The sequence below is a fragment of the Sceloporus undulatus genome, chromosome 4, assembly GCF_019175285.1.
Source record: "Sceloporus undulatus isolate JIND9_A2432 ecotype Alabama chromosome 4, SceUnd_v1.1, whole genome shotgun sequence".
Taxonomy (NCBI): domain Eukaryota; kingdom Metazoa; phylum Chordata; class Lepidosauria; order Squamata; family Phrynosomatidae; genus Sceloporus; species Sceloporus undulatus.
In genome coordinates, this window is record NC_056525.1 from 57,936,763 (window position 1) to 57,953,295 (window position 16,533).

At 41.5% G+C, this 16,533-nt stretch overlaps 1 protein-coding gene across 3 annotated transcripts in view; it reads left to right on the top strand.

Annotated features, from left to right (window-relative positions):
• The window catches only part of SLC41A1 (solute carrier family 41 member 1), a 54,988-nt gene that overhangs the window by 11,668 nt on the left and 26,787 nt on the right, over positions 1-16,533 (top strand). The window contains exons 1-2 of one of the 3 annotated variants that reach the window (XM_042462375.1): positions 1,024-1,045; positions 12,559-12,666. In XM_042462375.1, coding sequence (XP_042318309.1) covers positions 12,637-12,666 — 30 coding nt within the window. In that variant the 5' untranslated portion in view covers positions 1,024-1,045; positions 12,559-12,636. Of the gene's footprint in view, positions 1-1,023; positions 1,046-1,076; positions 1,316-12,558; positions 12,667-16,533 lie in introns of those variants that run through there. The other 2 variants (XM_042462374.1, XM_042462373.1) reach the window with 2 other exon arrangements.

Consider the following 16,533-nt stretch of genomic DNA (forward strand, 5'->3'; position numbering starts at 1 on the left):
ATTTAATTAATTACTGGCTTAGCAGATAAAGGAAATGCTATGGATGTAGCATATCTTGATTTTGAGTAAGTACTTTCAACAAGGTCCCCTATGGTATTTTTGTAATCAGGCTAGTAAAAGGTGGTCAAGACATTGCTACTATTAGGTGGATTTATAATTGGTTGATTGGCTGAACCAAAGGGTCCTCACCAAATGCTCCTCTTCATCCTGGAGAGAAGTGACCAGTGGGGTGCAATAGGGCTCTGTCCTAGACCCAGTGCTATTCAGCATATTTATCAATGACTTGGATGAAGTAATAGAAGGCATTCTTATCAAATTTGCAGATGACACCAAATTAGGAGGAGTAGCTAATACCCGAGAGGACAGGATCAAAATTCAAAATGACCTTAGTAGATTAGAAAGTTGGGCCAAAACTAACAAAATAATTTCAACATGGAGAAATGTGACATACTGCACTTAGGCAGAAAAAAGTGAAATGCATAGATACAGTATAGGATGGGGTTAACAATAGTACATGTGAAAGGCATCTAGGAGTCCTAGTAGACAATGTTGTACATGAGACAACAGTGTGATGAGGCAGTTAAAAAGTCAGTGTGATTCTAGACTGCATCAATAGAAGTATAGTGTCTAGAATCAGATCAAGAGAAGTAATAGTGCCACTCTATTCTGCTTTGGTCAGGCTTCACCTGGAATACTGTGTCCAGTTCTGGGCACCACAATTCAAAGAGGATGTTGAGAAGCTGGAACATGTCCAGAGGCAGGTGACCAAAATGATAAAGGGTCTGGAAACTATATCCTGTGAGGAGTGATTTAGGGAGCTGGGTATGTTTTAGCTTGTAGATGAAAGGTTAAGAAGTGATATGATAGCCCTGTTTAAATATTTGAAGTGATATCACATTAAGGATTGAGCAAGCTTGGTTTCTCCTGCTCCAGAGAATAAGACATAGAGCAATGAATACAAGCTACAGGAAAAGAGATTCCACCTCAACATTAGGAAGAACTTCCTGAGGATAAGAGCTGTTAGACAGTGAAACACACTCTCTCAGTAAGTGGTGGAGCCTCCTCCTTTGGAGGCCTTTAAACGGAGGCTGGATGGCCCTTAAGGTCTTTCCCAACTCTGATTTTCCATGGACAGAGATGAGCTTTCTGAGCTCTTTGATTTTTGTTCTCCGTTCCCATTCGCAGCAGCTTGACATCTGCAGCTTATCTGTTGCATTTTGTCTTCCACCTCAATCCCTTTTTTTTCATTGAAGGAGCTCTGTCTGCCTGATCTTCACAAATGAGATGAGTTGTGTAGGCTTCTACTGGATTAATGGTGAGATCGCTATCTGTTCTTTTCCTTCAAAATAGTTCGAGCAGGACTTTGAGCAAATAGCCTATACCAGAAATGGGAGTCCTGCAGTCCTCCAGATGTTGTTGGACAACAGCTCCAAGCATTTATCTCTGTAGGCTATTCTGAGTAGAGCTGATATAAGCTGCAGTCCAACATCTGGAAGGCAATATGATTTCCACCTCTCTTCTACACACTGAAGATAGACCAAGAATAGGCTATCTTCTGCATAGGATATTCTGAACAGCTTGAAACTAAGGTACTGAGAGATTAGCTTCAACTATATATGCCTACCTGAGCCTGGAGATTTTCTTGTGGAACCTTGCTCTGGGTGTTCCTACCAAGTACTGTATAGTATAGTGTAACAGGTGACTATGAAAAGGATAATCTTTTCAATGGGTGCTTTCAGGTTATGCCGCACCCTTTCAAAAGACACTGGGTGCCTTCCTTCTGCTTGTTTCTGATGGCAAGTGAAAACTTCTAGTCTTACTAGAATTTCGTCTTAACAGCTTGAATTGTATTTATATTATTTATTTTTAGCTGCACTGTGAAACTGGTTTTATTTCTCTCTATGCTGATAATTTTTATGCTATAATTTGTTTTGATACTGTATTTTCTTATGTTGTGGCTTGTTAACTACTCAGAAAACAGTGTTGTTGAGAGATGTGCATTAATACTGAAAATGAAATAAAAGAGCAATGAGCTTTAAGGAGCAGGCAGATCCAGATTAACCATCAGTAAAACATGTTTGAGTTCAGATATTGAACAAGCTGTTCAAAGTTAAAGTGACTTTCAAAGTTAAGATAGTACATGTTTTAAACAAATGGAGGATATCATATCTTGTGGCCATATAAGCTATTAATCTCTGATTATATGTTGATCTTCATGCCGTCCTGGCATAGCACTGTCCTGTTAAGTGGAGATGCTACGAAGGAATTGGATTATCACTATAGCAAAAAAATGGCGATTCTCAATTTTTAGGTGATCAGTTTTTGCCATATGCAGGGCATGTAATGCCCACCATTACTATAGTTAGGGTACAGTTAGGAACGCAAAAGGAACAGTCTCTCTGCAACTGATCAGATTTCCCCTTGGCCTTTTAAAAAGGTCTCCAAACATGCCATGATACTAACAAAGGATTGGTCTGCTGAAGGGGTATGGTCTTGATCGTTATGAAAGATGGATATGTGTCTGTGATCTCTACTCCTAGCAAGGACAGATCAGAGTGGCTGCTGTTCTTTGCAGTAAATTAACATCCAGTTTTTTGCAAAATAAATTTTAATCAAGTTGGGATACAGTCAGTCAACTCTTGAAGCTTCTTTGAGTAGTTCTAACAGTTCACAGTTCTCTTCTTTTGTTTGAACCAGCTTTCCAATTTAGTTCCAAATATCTCTGAACAACCAGATACTGAGTGGAAATGTAAAAATGATAACCTGAAATACACTGTTATTTTGTGCAATGTGGTTGAAATGCCACTGCACCTTAAATGCCTAATCTGCATACCTCCTAAACAACAGTAGTCAAAAGCCACTGCTGGTTAACCAGACCATTTGAAAGTCTCTTTACCATGCATGACAAATGCAAACACTTGAATGTTAACAGGCATTTTTTTCCACAAGTGGCAGTTGAAGTATTATTTGATTTGTCATAGCCTCATTTTCCTCTCAAATGGTCAGGAGGAACTCTGTATTTTACTCAAAGTATCTTAATACTGCATCTGTATACCAAGTGTGCCAACTGTCAGGGGCTAGGAAGCTATACTGGTCTCTCAGTGGACTTTGGAGGGATACCTCCATACCCTTGAAAATAAATTGAATTTTGTAATATAAAACCATTTTTGGCCAAAATATCCAATGCTCCCTGGGGGACAATTATGCCACCTTCCCCCTAGGAGTTTTAAGCCAAGGAGAAACCTTTTCTAAGCAGGAAGTGGGTTGGAAATCAATTTGTCCTGAGGAAGTCTTTTCCTGAATCTGAGGAAGGAAGTAGACCAAGTCTAGAAAAAATTATGCTGCAACTTCTTTCACACAGTTAGTCTCAAAAATGCTACAAGATCTCTTTGCATACTGATATTCCAAACTAACATGACTGTGTCTCTGAATACCTGTTACATGGTCGGAGAAACATTCAGACTACTTATCTTCAACCTGGCTCTCTTCTCAATGGTTTATTGGACTACAACACCATTCGTTCCCAGCCGGCTGCCTCAACTCCGCTGATGGAGATAGTGGTAATTGTGGTCCACGTACTTTTAGGGAACCAGGATGAGGAAAACTGTTGAAGAGAATGGATAGGATCATGTTAAGAGTTATCATCTGCTTTCTGTCTGAAGGCCTTACTCCACATTTAGAATAAGTAAACACTGACATTTGTTTATCAGACTTGTGATGCTAATAAGACGTTGCTACTTCAAATGTGAAGGGCTTCAGGCACAGCTGTTCTTATTTTTTCAGAAGCTGCCCATGACCTCTTCACTGCAGGCATGTCCTCTAACAGGGTGAGCTAGGTTGTTCATTGCTTGCAGTTCATGGCATGTTGATTCTTGGACATTGAAGGGTTTTCTTTCTGTGTGCCAGTCAGCAAATGGTTCAGACATGTTTTTGTAAACATTAATTTACAATCAGGGTGAAATATGTATGAGATGTTTACATCCTGAAGCACAGATCACATTTGGAGTCAATACACCCTGGAAGCATGTTATGGAACTGTAGGAGATGAAACGGACAACCAAAATAGGCAGTTGGAGTGGTCCCTATAATAGGAAGGGTGGTGATATTAGAGGCTTTTCACCTTAGAACAAAGTCAGGTTATGGAGAAGGCATGATAGAATGGTATAAAACTTTGTATGATGTAAAGAAAGTGGATAGAATGACTTCATCACCCTTAATACTAGATCCTGAGATCCATTGAAGCCAAATGGAGGAAATGGAAAGATAAAAGGGACAGACTGCTTTTATGCTGTGAATAAATCATGATATTTAGAGCCAGAACAGACCACCGTGAAGAGGCGGCTTGAAGCTGCCCCTGAAAAAGCTGGATTGGGGCTGTAGCAACCGCATGCCGCAGTCCCAATCCACCTTTTTCCCGGCCCAAAAAGAAGAGGCAAAATGCCACTCTTTTTCAGCCAGCAAAAAGCCTGCTGTGGCTTTACAGCATTCTGGCAGCATGCGGCATCTGAATGCTGTGCCTCTGGAGTGCCCAGAAGCCAGCTGCCATGTGGGCAGCCAGGCAGGGTGAAACCGGCTTCCGGGTTTGTGCGCTGTGTGTGTACTACACCCCCAAGTCAGCTTTTCATTCCAGTCTATATCAGCCCTACATATCACAAGATGTAATAGTGACTGCCAATTTGGATGGACTTAAAAGAGGACATGATAAATTCATGGAGGATAAGGTTGCAAGTGATGATGGCTATATATTAACTTTGGTGCCAGGTGATTTGTGAGGGGAACAGAAGCAGGAAGCTATTATTGTGGGCTTCTCATAGGCATATGGGTGGCAGCTACAGGAACAAAATGTTGGGTTAGATTGGCTTTAGTCTAATCCAGTTCTTAGGTGAGCATAATTGCATGTTCTTAATCTGTTTAGCAACACATCTTCCCAAATTTATCAGGCATCTCTGCTGTGTATTTGTATCCTTAGGCTCAGGCAAGATTATACTTCAAAAACTGAATTGTCATTTTTGTAATACTGTACTGATTTTTGTCTCTTGCCCAAGTAAAAAGGTCTTTTACTAGTTCCAGAATATACACTGGATAATTTCTGGAGGAACAGAAGTTCAAAACTGGATTTTTCCCCATGAGGTTATCTGCATTCTTACTCAACACACAGCTGATTTCTATAGAAGCTTACTACCAGTTATTTCCAAGCCAGCATGGTGTAGTGGTTTGAGTGTTGCCATAACTCAGGACCTCCAAACCGGGAAAAGTGTAGGACAAAATTATGAAATGTAGGACACTTTTTTTAATGGAGCCTCCATTTTTAAAAAACCGTGTCCTACATTTCATAATGCAATCGCTGGTGGCCCCACACGCTCCTTCCCGGCCTCTGCGGAGGCCTCGGTCTCCTTGGAGACCGGGAAGGAGGGCGCAGGGCCGCTGGCAATCGCCAGGGCCTGCCCTCCTTCTCGGCCTCCGAGGAGACCGGGAAAGAGGGCGCGGGGCCGCTGGCGATCTCAGCCTCCAAGGAGACTGGGAAAGAGGGCGCGGGGCTGCTGGCGATCGCCAGGGCTTGCCCTCCTTCTCGGTCTCCGAGGAGGCCGGGAAAGAGGGCGCGGGGCCACAGGGAGGCGGGGAGGGTGGTGCGGCCGCGCGCAGGAGGCGCCGCCTCCCAAGGCCTCACTGTCCTCCTCTTCCTCTGCGCGGCCATGCAAGGTGGAAGAGGAGGAGAGCAGCAAGGCCCCACGGGTTGCAGCGCAACCCCGCTGCAACCGGGCTTTTCCCGGTTTTTGGTGGCACCCATGACGTGGGCGGGCAGGTGCCGCCAAAACCGGGAAAAGCCCGGTTGCAGCCGGGTTATGGCAACCCTAATTTGAGTGTTGGACTGGAACTCCAGGAGACCAGGGTTCAGATCTCTGCTCAGCCATGCAAACCCACTGTGTGACCTTGGGCAAGTTGCACTTTCTCAGCCTCAGAGGAAAGGAATGACAAACCGCCTCTGAACAAATCTTGCCAAGCAAACTCTGTGATAGGGTCATCATAAATTGGAAACTAGTTGAAGGCAGATAACGATCACATTAGTGGATTCTGTAAGATCCCCATTGTCCATGCATGCATAGAATTTTAGGGTTAAGATACAGGGTTCTATATTTAAAGGGAATTATACATCCGTGGGTGCACATTTCAGTAATGTGCTGATGTATTGCAACCCTATGAATTTCATAGGGTTGTCTTAGGCAGTGAATACTCAGGTGTTAGTTTACCATTGTTTTCTTCTGAAATATATGTCAATAGCTCCTGGTATTCCTTGGCAGTCCACATCCAAGTACTATCCAGACATGACATTACCGGGCACAATTTGCCCATTTCACTTTCATTACTGTTTACTAGTAATTTCTTAATCTGTGACTATATACCTGAAGGCAATAAAGTTCATGGGGTTGTTTTCAATTACCAGATGGGATTTTGCTTACACTGGTTTAAAACAGCGCCGGGGTTTTTTCGTAACCCGAAAAAACCTTCGTAAGCCGAAACAATAAATCCCTATGGGATTTTTTCGTATCCCGAAAATTTCGTAACCTGGGTATTTCGTAACCCGGGGGACCAGTGTATATTCTTTCATTTTCAGATAGAATGACATAAGGATGTTTCCAAGCATTTTCTATTGAGAAACCAGTCATAGCTTGCTATATTCTATAAATCTTACTCCTCTATATCTTGATCCCAATTGTTTACTTCCAGATTCTACTTACTTAATTAGCTTTTGGCATAATGTTGAACTGCCATCTAATCACTGTAATTTTTGCCTCCTGTGCTGCTTATATTCTCTTATGGGAACTCAGTTGTAACAGTTTGTTGCCCGAAGCAGAATAAATACTGATCATTTTCTCATTTTGCCTTTCCTCCTCCAAATATGTTTAGGGTCATCAGAAGTTGACACATATCCCAGCGAGTGATCTGGAAGATAGTTTTACAGCATACGGGTCTTGACAGAGCTTAAAGTGCTGGAACTGGAATTCAGCTTAAAAGAAAACTTAATGTTTTGTGAATGGAAAGTATCAAGGGCTGACCTGGGGGTATACTCCAGTTGGTAACTGTAGAGTGAGATATTTGAGAAGAATATATTAGAGCAAATCCCATTCACTGGGCGCCACAATTCTGGGCACCACAATTCAAAAAGGACATTGAGAAACTAGAGCGTGTCCAAAGGAGGGCGACTAAAATGGTGAAGGGTCTGGAAACCATGCCCTATGAGGAACGCCTTAGGGAGCTAGATATGTTTAGCCTGGAGAAAAGAAGGTTAAGAGGTGATATGATAGCCCTGTTTAAATATTTGAAGGGATGTCATATTGAGGAGGGAGCAAGCTTATTTTCTGCTGCTCTAGAGACTAGGACCCAGAGCAATGGATGCAAGTTGCAGGAAAAGAGATTCCACCTCAACATTAGGAGGAACTTCCTGACAGTAAGGGCTGCTTCACAGTGGAACACACTTCCTCGGAGTGTAGTGGAGTCTCCCTCCTTGGAGGTCTTCAAACGGAGGCTGGATGGCCGTCTGTCGGGGATGCTTTGATCTGGATTTTCTGCATGGCAGTGGGTTGGACTGGATGGCCCTTGCGGTCTCTTCCAACTCTATGATTTTATGATTCTATGACTATTACTCTGACTATCGATGGTAGGACTTCTTTGAACATCTGGTTGCTTTAGCTTCCCAGGGAGATAAATTTCATGGCAGGCATTTGCAACCTCTTGAGTCAGCATTGACACCCATTTTATGGATTTTATATGCCATGTCTCTGGCTGGGACCCTTTCTGAAAGCAAATTGATATGGAGTATAATCACGTAATACATAAATTGAACATGGGAGATGTGATCTGAAGCTGGCAATCCATTTTGTAGCAATTTAGTTACAGGCAAAGACACAAAATGTCTGATGTGGATTCATCTGTGCACAGAGTGTAGATGTAACCTGGATGTCATGAATCTTTTCTATGCTTGAATTGTAAGGTGGATAATGATTTGTGGAGACCACAGGTGTGGATGAGCTTGGAAATTCTAAAGTTATACATTTTTTCCTGTCCAGGGAGAATGGATTACATTTTAGGCAATGTGGAATCTTTGAAGTGTTGATTTCAATTTACCTAACTTTTGAGATTATACTTTGTAAATAGCAACTACAGTACTTTGAAGTTGATAACATTTTCCACTGCCTTGTGCCAAATTTCTTCCCTTTTTTGTTGTTTTGACTGTTATTTTTTTTGTAGTGGTTGAATGACTTTGCATGAATATATTGCTTGAGTCTTGAGAAATAAAGAATCATCAGAGCATTTAGTTCTGCAAAGTATTCCACTGTCACCTGTCAGCAACCATACTAAGGCAAGGAAGAGGCAGTTCTGTTCCAATTGGTCCTTAGTGTCCAAATTTGCTGGAACACTACCCACTGAGTGACTTTGGGTAAATTGCAAAGAAGGGAATGGCAAAGTTTCTCTGAACGAATCTTGCCAAGAAAACCCATGATAGGCTCACCTTAGGATTGTTCTAAGTAAAAAAATGACTTGAAGGCAAACAACAACAGTTCTGTGCTGCTAGTGAAATATACAAAAGGCCCAGTTAGGAATAAAGCTGTCTTGAAAACAAAGCTGTTTTTAAAAGCCCTACATAAAAATCAATCTAGCATTCAAAATGCTTAGGTGGATAAGTGATTCCAGGTAAGTGCTATGAAATGCTTTATCTGTAATGGATCCAAGAGGATTACTAATTTATTTCTGCTAGAATACAAAGATACCATGAAAACAATATTTTTGGCAATGCTAGATTCGAATAGGACACCTTGAGACTTCTACTGTAGTTGTGAGAATTTCTTGTATCCAATTACTAATGTGTCTGCTTTCCATCTCTTTCCTACTGAAACTGCCTGTGTTCATACTGACTAAGCTAGGATTGTGGATGTTCAGGCAATATCGTCCATTTACTGGAGAGGCATGCAGTACAAACCTCTCCCATGTTTTACTTGGAATTAAATCCCACAGAGTTCAATATACATACTTCCCAGTAAGTGTGTTTCAGATTGCAGGCTTAAATGTTGTTAAGACCTTCCTTCCAGTGCTTTGACACCTTAAGCAGAGGCATTCTCTGCAGGAGCCAGCAAAGTCCTCATTACAGTTATAAATAAGACAGAATAACCTGACTCGTGTGTGTTATTAAAGGAGTTGGCAGGCACCCATGAATACTATCTTCTGACGTAAGTGAAGTGCCTTATTTCCCCTCCTTGGAAATAACTTTTTCTCCCACTTGGAGAAAATCCCTATGTGGGATTCTCTTCCTCCGGCTTCAGTTACATCCTGTACCAGATTTATCAGGTTCTAGCCTGATGAACAGAGAACACAGCTGAACATAATACAGTGGCATGGTGATGCTTTAGCTCATGTTGAGTGTATTGTACATCAAATTAGCTTTATACTGTTTCTGCTAGTGTCTTCCAGACAGTAACAGATGTGTATATAAACATTTTTGTATGTGTTTCGGTGGTGTTTAAACTCCTAATTTAAATAGTATTATCAAAGTTTACCCCAGCATTGCAGCAGATTGAAATTGTTATCTAAATTATTTTTTTGATGGATTCTATTTAAACAAATTATATAACCCATAAGATAGATTGCCTTTTGCCATCATTTTTATGGTTCAGTATAACAGTGTGTATTCAGAGATCTCATTTTATTTCTTTAGATTAATTTTCAATTAAGCATGAATTAATGGGATTCTTTGCCTTTTATACCCAGATTCCTCCTCCTAATTCACATCTACTCCATATCGCCAAATTCTCTGTTCATTGACTTTCTCTGTCTTTGCACTTAGGGAGGAAAAACTGAGAGAAGAACAAAAATGTCTTTCATGTACACAACCTGCAGAATATCACTGATCAGGTTATTTCCTGTCTTCTTAAATTACTGTTAACATATTCGTAGAATATAAATAAAAGTTGTATTATTAGTATTCACAACAATGTCTTTACCTGGGCTCTATTTTACTGTTCTACTAACATTTTGAAATGTTATTTAAGCTTTGAAAATCAGATGTAAACAATATATAGTTTTATTTTATTTTTTAAAGCCATTGATATTTGTCAACCCTTCTAGTGAAACTTACTAGTTTCACATCTCCATTGGAGATATGGAGTAGATGTGAATTAGGAGGAGGAATCTGGGAAAAATCTATTACAGCCAGTAAGGACCAGGCTGGCTACAGTCACCCAGAGGACCTTTTCATCTGCTGCTGTCAAATTATGAAATGGCCTGCCGAAGGAGACCTGACATATCACTAACCTTGACAGCTTTAAAAAGGCTGTCAAGACGGATCTTTTCTGACAGGCCTTCCCTGAATGACTGAGTCAGTTGTCCCCACTGATATGGATTGTTTAATGACTGCCTATGATTTCCTATTCCTGTTGCTACTGTTTTAATAATGTTAACTGTTTTTATTATAGTTTGCTGTATTGTGGAGTCATTTTAAGGAGGGAGGGGATATTGGGGTTCATTTTATTGTGCTATATGATTTTATGGATGTAAGCCGCCTTGATCTTATTGAAGAGATGGAATAGAAATAATAATAATAATAATTACATTTTGCAAGTGTGAAATGGGATTGTGTTTAATTTTCCAAAGCAAAGATAACACATGTAAACCATATGTATTTTTCTAATTTCCAGAATGTGATTCATGCCAGAATTTACTTTTAAAGGAAGGTGTTGGATGTAAAAATTCTGTTCAGTCAGCTCAGATTTTCTTCATTTGCGAATTTGCACTGATTTCAGATATATATGGAATATGGGAGACATGCAATAAGATGTCGGCTCTCTACACTGCTGCACAACGCCTGCCAATCAGTCCTAAAAATAATCATTGAGGAAAGTGGTTCTTGTTGGCTTCTGTCCATGACTGTGAAAGAGAGAATCAATCTGAAGCACTGTTGTGGCTCAAGGAATATTTAGTGGTCAATGCTTAACAACATCTTTTTGTAGGTGCCACCCTTTTAATATTCCTGCAGTATTTGTGCTTACCTGTTTCAGAAGCACAGCTTCTTCTTTCTCTTTGAGGCACCAGTCAGAAGGAGTGCTCCAGTGGGCCCAGAGGCTAGCTTTCTGTTCCTGGGACACCTGGTGCTTCTTTTGGGGGGGGGGGGGGGCACACAAACTACCTACGGAGTGGTGGTGGTTGGGAGTCCACATCTTAAGCCATTTCAAGACTATACAGTTATCATGCTATGATTCCACTTTAACTCTTATGGCAACATGTGAAATTCTGGGATTTGTAGTTTAGTGTGGGACTAGAGCTCTCAGGTTGAGAATTCTACATTTTCCCTCCCTAAAAAGCAAATCCCAGGATTTCAAAGGATGTTGCCTTATCACTTGAAATGGAATAATAGTGCTATGACTGTAACATAAAATGGCCCTGGAGCAAAATATTCAATGGATCCTACCTAAGTTCTAAAGTTGAGCAAGTTCAGGAAGGGAAAATTCCCCATCTTTTTCACAGCATGACCAAGACCACTTTTCTCTCTATACGTAGGACTGGTTTACAGATCCACAATTTGAGCATATTCAAGTTTCACTCATTACAAAATGTCATTTTCCTTCTTCCAGAAAGCAGAAACCACAAAGCATAGTACTGTTGTCCTTGTCTTAAAACAACAGTTAAACTCAGTCCAGATGTCCTTCATTTTTGGAAAATAATAGATAATCTTGTGTATTTGAGTGTGCTATAAAATGTTTACATCTTACCTGTAGTCTCAGTGGTTTTCTGTCCTGTCACAGTATAATCTTTACCATATAATTAGGGCTGCCCTAGAAACCCATATTGTTGCCTTTTATTGTGGAGTGATCAGATTTGTGCTGGGAAGAGCAGGGTGTTTACCACTTTCTGGGTGATAGGGAATAAGGTTTTACTTTTAGTTGCCTCTCTTAGCTTCTCCCCACATTTCTGTTTTTGTTTGTGAGTAGAACTGGAAAAGGAGGGAATTGAAGAGAAAAAGATAGTGAGTTTTCTTGATTCAGGACCCTGAAGCAATCATATGACTCTTAGGATAGTACGTGGTACTCCACATGTTTTGTTGTTGATGTGCACCTTCAACTTGTTTTCGGCTTATGGCAACCTTAAAGCAAACCTATCATGCGGGGGGAGGGGGGTTGGCATGTTTCTTTGGAGGGGTTTTTGCCCTGGCTATTCTCTGAAGCTGAGAGTTGTGATTTGCCCGAGGTCACCCAATGGGTTTCCATGGCTAAGCCAGGATTGGAACCCTGATCTCTAGAGTCATTGTCCTATGCTCAAACAGCTGTGCCATGCTAGCTCAACATGTTTACTCAGAAGTAATTTTACTGTGTTCAGTGAGTCTTTCTCCTAGGTAATTTGCTTTAATAACAGCCAATTGTGTAACATTCAGGCAAAATAGGATCTATCTACACCCAATGTTACCTCCCCCCTCCATTTATCACAGTGGTAAAGAATGTATAGGCCACAGTGCCCACTTTCTCCTAAAAATAATCTTTTACTAGATCCTAAATGGTCATCTTGGTTTTACAGCACTGGGATGTCTTCAAGTATGTGACTGAAGTATTCATCTTGGTTCCAGCACTTCTGGGATTGAAGGGCAACTTGGAGATGACGCTGGCTTCTCGACTTTCTACAGCTGTGAGTATTTTTGTCTTTGGTCTGTGTGTATTGTGGCAGGTGGGTACTCTTCATGCCTGAACTCGCCTCCCCCCCCCCCTGTATAGATTTGAAATGGCATTCATTTACAAAAGACTGCTCCAGTTCAATATCCTCCAGACTTTTGGGTCTATGGTTACCAGTATGGTCACCAGATAGGGATGGTGAGAATTTTAGTGCAAAGATTTTGGATAGAAGTTAACTCACGTTTGAGAATGACCTCTTTCTCAAAAAATAATACTGTTCCTGTAACCTTTTCAAGTAAATAGTGAGGGTTAGAAATAATGTTTAATCATTTCAGATGAAGTGACCTTTGCTTTCAAGAGCTGGATGCTGTTCAAAGCAGAGGTTGTCACTTGGTATGAATTTAAACTGTGGTAAGGAAATCTACATGTATGGCTGCTATTGTCATTTTGATTAGCTAAGCATCTTTGATGACACCGTTAAGATTTACTCTTTTTAAAAATCTTATTACCCAATATATTTGCCAAATGCCTATTTGGCTTTCAAACTCAGTTGTGTGCTCAGTAGCCAAAGCCAAATGATGACTGCCAAAAACAGAAATCAAAAAGGATTTTGCTAAAAATGCCATCAGCAGAGTGACCCTGGCACTGTTTCAAAGGCACAATATTGTTTTCTGTCTTGCTATAGGACATGGTCAATCACTTCTGAATTTGGTGAATGAGCATGTAGGTTTCTTACATGTGCGTACAAGTAAATGAAACTCTAAATAAAGCCAATGATCTCAGGTCTAGTCATATCTGCTCTCCAGATGCAAAGTTAATGAATAAAATAAAATCATTTTACTAAACAAACAAAAACCATGCTGTTGCTTAGATCCTACCTTTCCCATGGAGAATAGTGTTCATAGTATGGTGCTTTCCTTCCTGTCTCTCTTCCCCCTCTGCAAATATGCTTATGGGGTTTAGGAGGTTCTTTTGAATGATCTAGGAGATGGTTTAGCAGTGCAGATGGAGCATGGAGTTGGTGGAAGTATATTGCTCCTGCTGTGGAGAAAGGCCAAGTGAGAGAGTAGGAATGCATCATATAACAAACATTTGACTATGCTTCTAGTTGTTTTGTGAGATATATTCATATCCCCACACCTCCAAAAACATTTTCATACTAGCAAAGGTACATATAGGGTTCTTGAAGTATGCCTTGATGTTTGTGTGCCTTTATTGTGCAATTGTGACAGCTGCTTGCCCAGTGGGACTAGCTTGGAAATGCACTGTTTACTTCATCACCTACACAGAATTAGGACTCCTGTTAACATAAGGGTAGGGAGTTATAAAAGACTATGAACTGAGGGAACATACCACTGCAGAATCCCATGACTTCCATAAAGAAGAGGTATGTGGCTTTTGCAAGCAGCCTGTATTGTTTCTTAAAGCACTCACTTCTTTCCTGAACAAATGTCTTGGATGTAGTGTTGCCAGCTAGCATCTTTCACTATCCCTCAGTCTGGCAGATGGTGAATTAAACTCTCCTGCCCAGTCTCTTCTGTACAGTTATACTTTCAACAAGGGACAGTGGAGAAACCAAGGGTTGCAGTTTCTTCTCTTAGGTATCTTCTTTCCTTTATTGCTTCCCCCTCTTTGCTTCCAGTAGTATAAATGACTTCTAGCCCTGTGAGACTGTGGCATCATTGTCTTAATCTTGCAATTCTTTAGTAGAGAACTGGTAACATTATTGTTCATAACACGTGCATCTCATCTTTCCTGCAATCACCTCTATCAGCTCATATGGTTCCCATTCATATCTGCTTTATCCCTACTACAGTCCTATGAAGTAGTTCAGGCAGAGAGATTGAGACTAGCTCAATGTCACCCAGTTGTATTTGACAGTCCAGCAGGGGACTTGAACCTGTATATTCCAAGTCCCAGCCTAACATTTGTAACTACTACACCATATTGTTTCTCATTGTTTTCCTTTAAGTGATTTTCTTTCCTTTTGTAGTTGAGAGACTGGATTCCCACTCAGTGCCTTGGAATGTCTCCTTTTTGGTGACACTTTCTAAATATGTAAAGGCATCAAATGAGGTCTGGGTCATTCCATTCATGGTGACATGGGCTGGAAAAATTAAGGTAACATTATGTACATCACCTTCCCCATGATAAATGCCAGGCAGTGATCATTCCTTCAAAAGTGAGGGATTCATTTCCCCTGGCAGTGTGCAGTCTTAAGAGTTGTTCCCAACATTAATTCACGTCATTGCTGATTTCTTAGTTCCTCCATCCTGAGTCACTGGCCCTAATAAAGTGTCTCTTCCACAGGTGAGGACTTTGTCTTGTGTTTTTCCCCTTTCATATAAATGCTTGCGCAACAGAGCTCTTCATCTCTTTCTCCCCTCCTGTCATCCCATGACCTTGACTTGAGCACTATTTCTTTCCTCTAAATAGTCCTGTACTAAACTATGCTTTCATAGGACTTGTGTCACAGCCCTACAGCTTAAGCCTCTGTGGCATTCCAGCAGAGCTTAATGGCTCTGGCAGGAAGAGAAGCTGGCAAAGAAATTAGACGCCCCTTTGCTGAGAGAAAGCTTTTAATTATTTCCCACCCTCCTCCTGTCACTCTGGCAAGCTGTTGTATGTAGGGAGCAGGTTTGCTTAAAGCAATGTCCTCCAAATTGGCAACCCCATGATACGTTGAATTTAGTGTTGATTATCCCAGATTATCTCCTGTTGACTGAGGAGATGGGAGTTCTAACAGTAATAGAGGATGCTGTTTTTTGGAAGGTTGTCTAAAAGCATCTTGGTGTAATAATCTGTTCTAAGCACTGAGCAAGTGTAGAAGATGGCTTGCCCCAGTCAAGAAGTTTCTGGTCTGTATTTGGCTTTCTTAAAGAGAAACAAATGTAATTGTTCAAAGACTCAGCTATTTTAGTCTGGAAAATCGGTATGGAATGGGATCTTGTAGCCCCTTTGAGACTAATGGAAAGAACGAAACTGGTAACATGAGCTTTCCCAGCAGAGAGGGTCCTGTCCTCCTGTAATCTGGGTTTAGCTCCTCCTATTTGCTCCTGTAGGCAGGGACAATAAACAAAAGACCGGCCCCTATATAGGGAGGAGCTAGCCCCCCCTGAGCCTCAGTCTTGTTCCTGCCTATGCTCCTAGCAGGATGTTCTCTTCGAGCCAGCGAAGTTTTTCCTTTCTGCGAAAGCGGTTTGAGAGTTTTCTTGGTCTTCCCTTCTTCTCCTCTCTCCTGCCTTTCCCCCCTTCTTTGGTGGTGGCTATGGCAGAGGACCCTGAGAGCATGGGTGAAGGGCCATCCTTAACCCAGGCTTCCCTAGCTCAGGGTCTGCCAGCTCAACAGAGGGAGCTGGCTTCAGAGGGAGACCCTTTGGGATGTGTTTGCTGTTGCTCTGCAGCTTCTTTACTACAGCCTTGGAAGCATGAAAAAGACTTAAAATGGCAAGGGCTCCCAGGATTGGAGAAAGGTCTTGGCTTTGCCAATGACTCTCCCTTTCCTCCAAAGCTGCCCCCTTTCATGGTGGGAGCACAGGAGATTTCTGCAAACAGCATTGCAGCACATGGGAGCCATGGGAAGAGATGGTGAGGGGTATCCCCTCCATGTCTCTGTTTCTCCACATCACCTCTGCCCAGCCTGTTAAGGCCAGGGATCAGTGAGGAAACTGGCCAGAAGTCATGGAAACTTCCTTCCTCAGCATCTCTGCCCAGCCAGAGTTCAGAGGACAGGCCAGCCAAAAGCCATGGCAAGGATTTCTCCACATCACCTCTGCCCAGCCTGTTTAAGGCCAGGGATCTGTGAGGAAACTGGCCAGAAGTCATGGAAACTTCCCTCCTCAGCATCTCTGCCCAGCCAGAGTTCAGAGGACAGGCCAGCCAA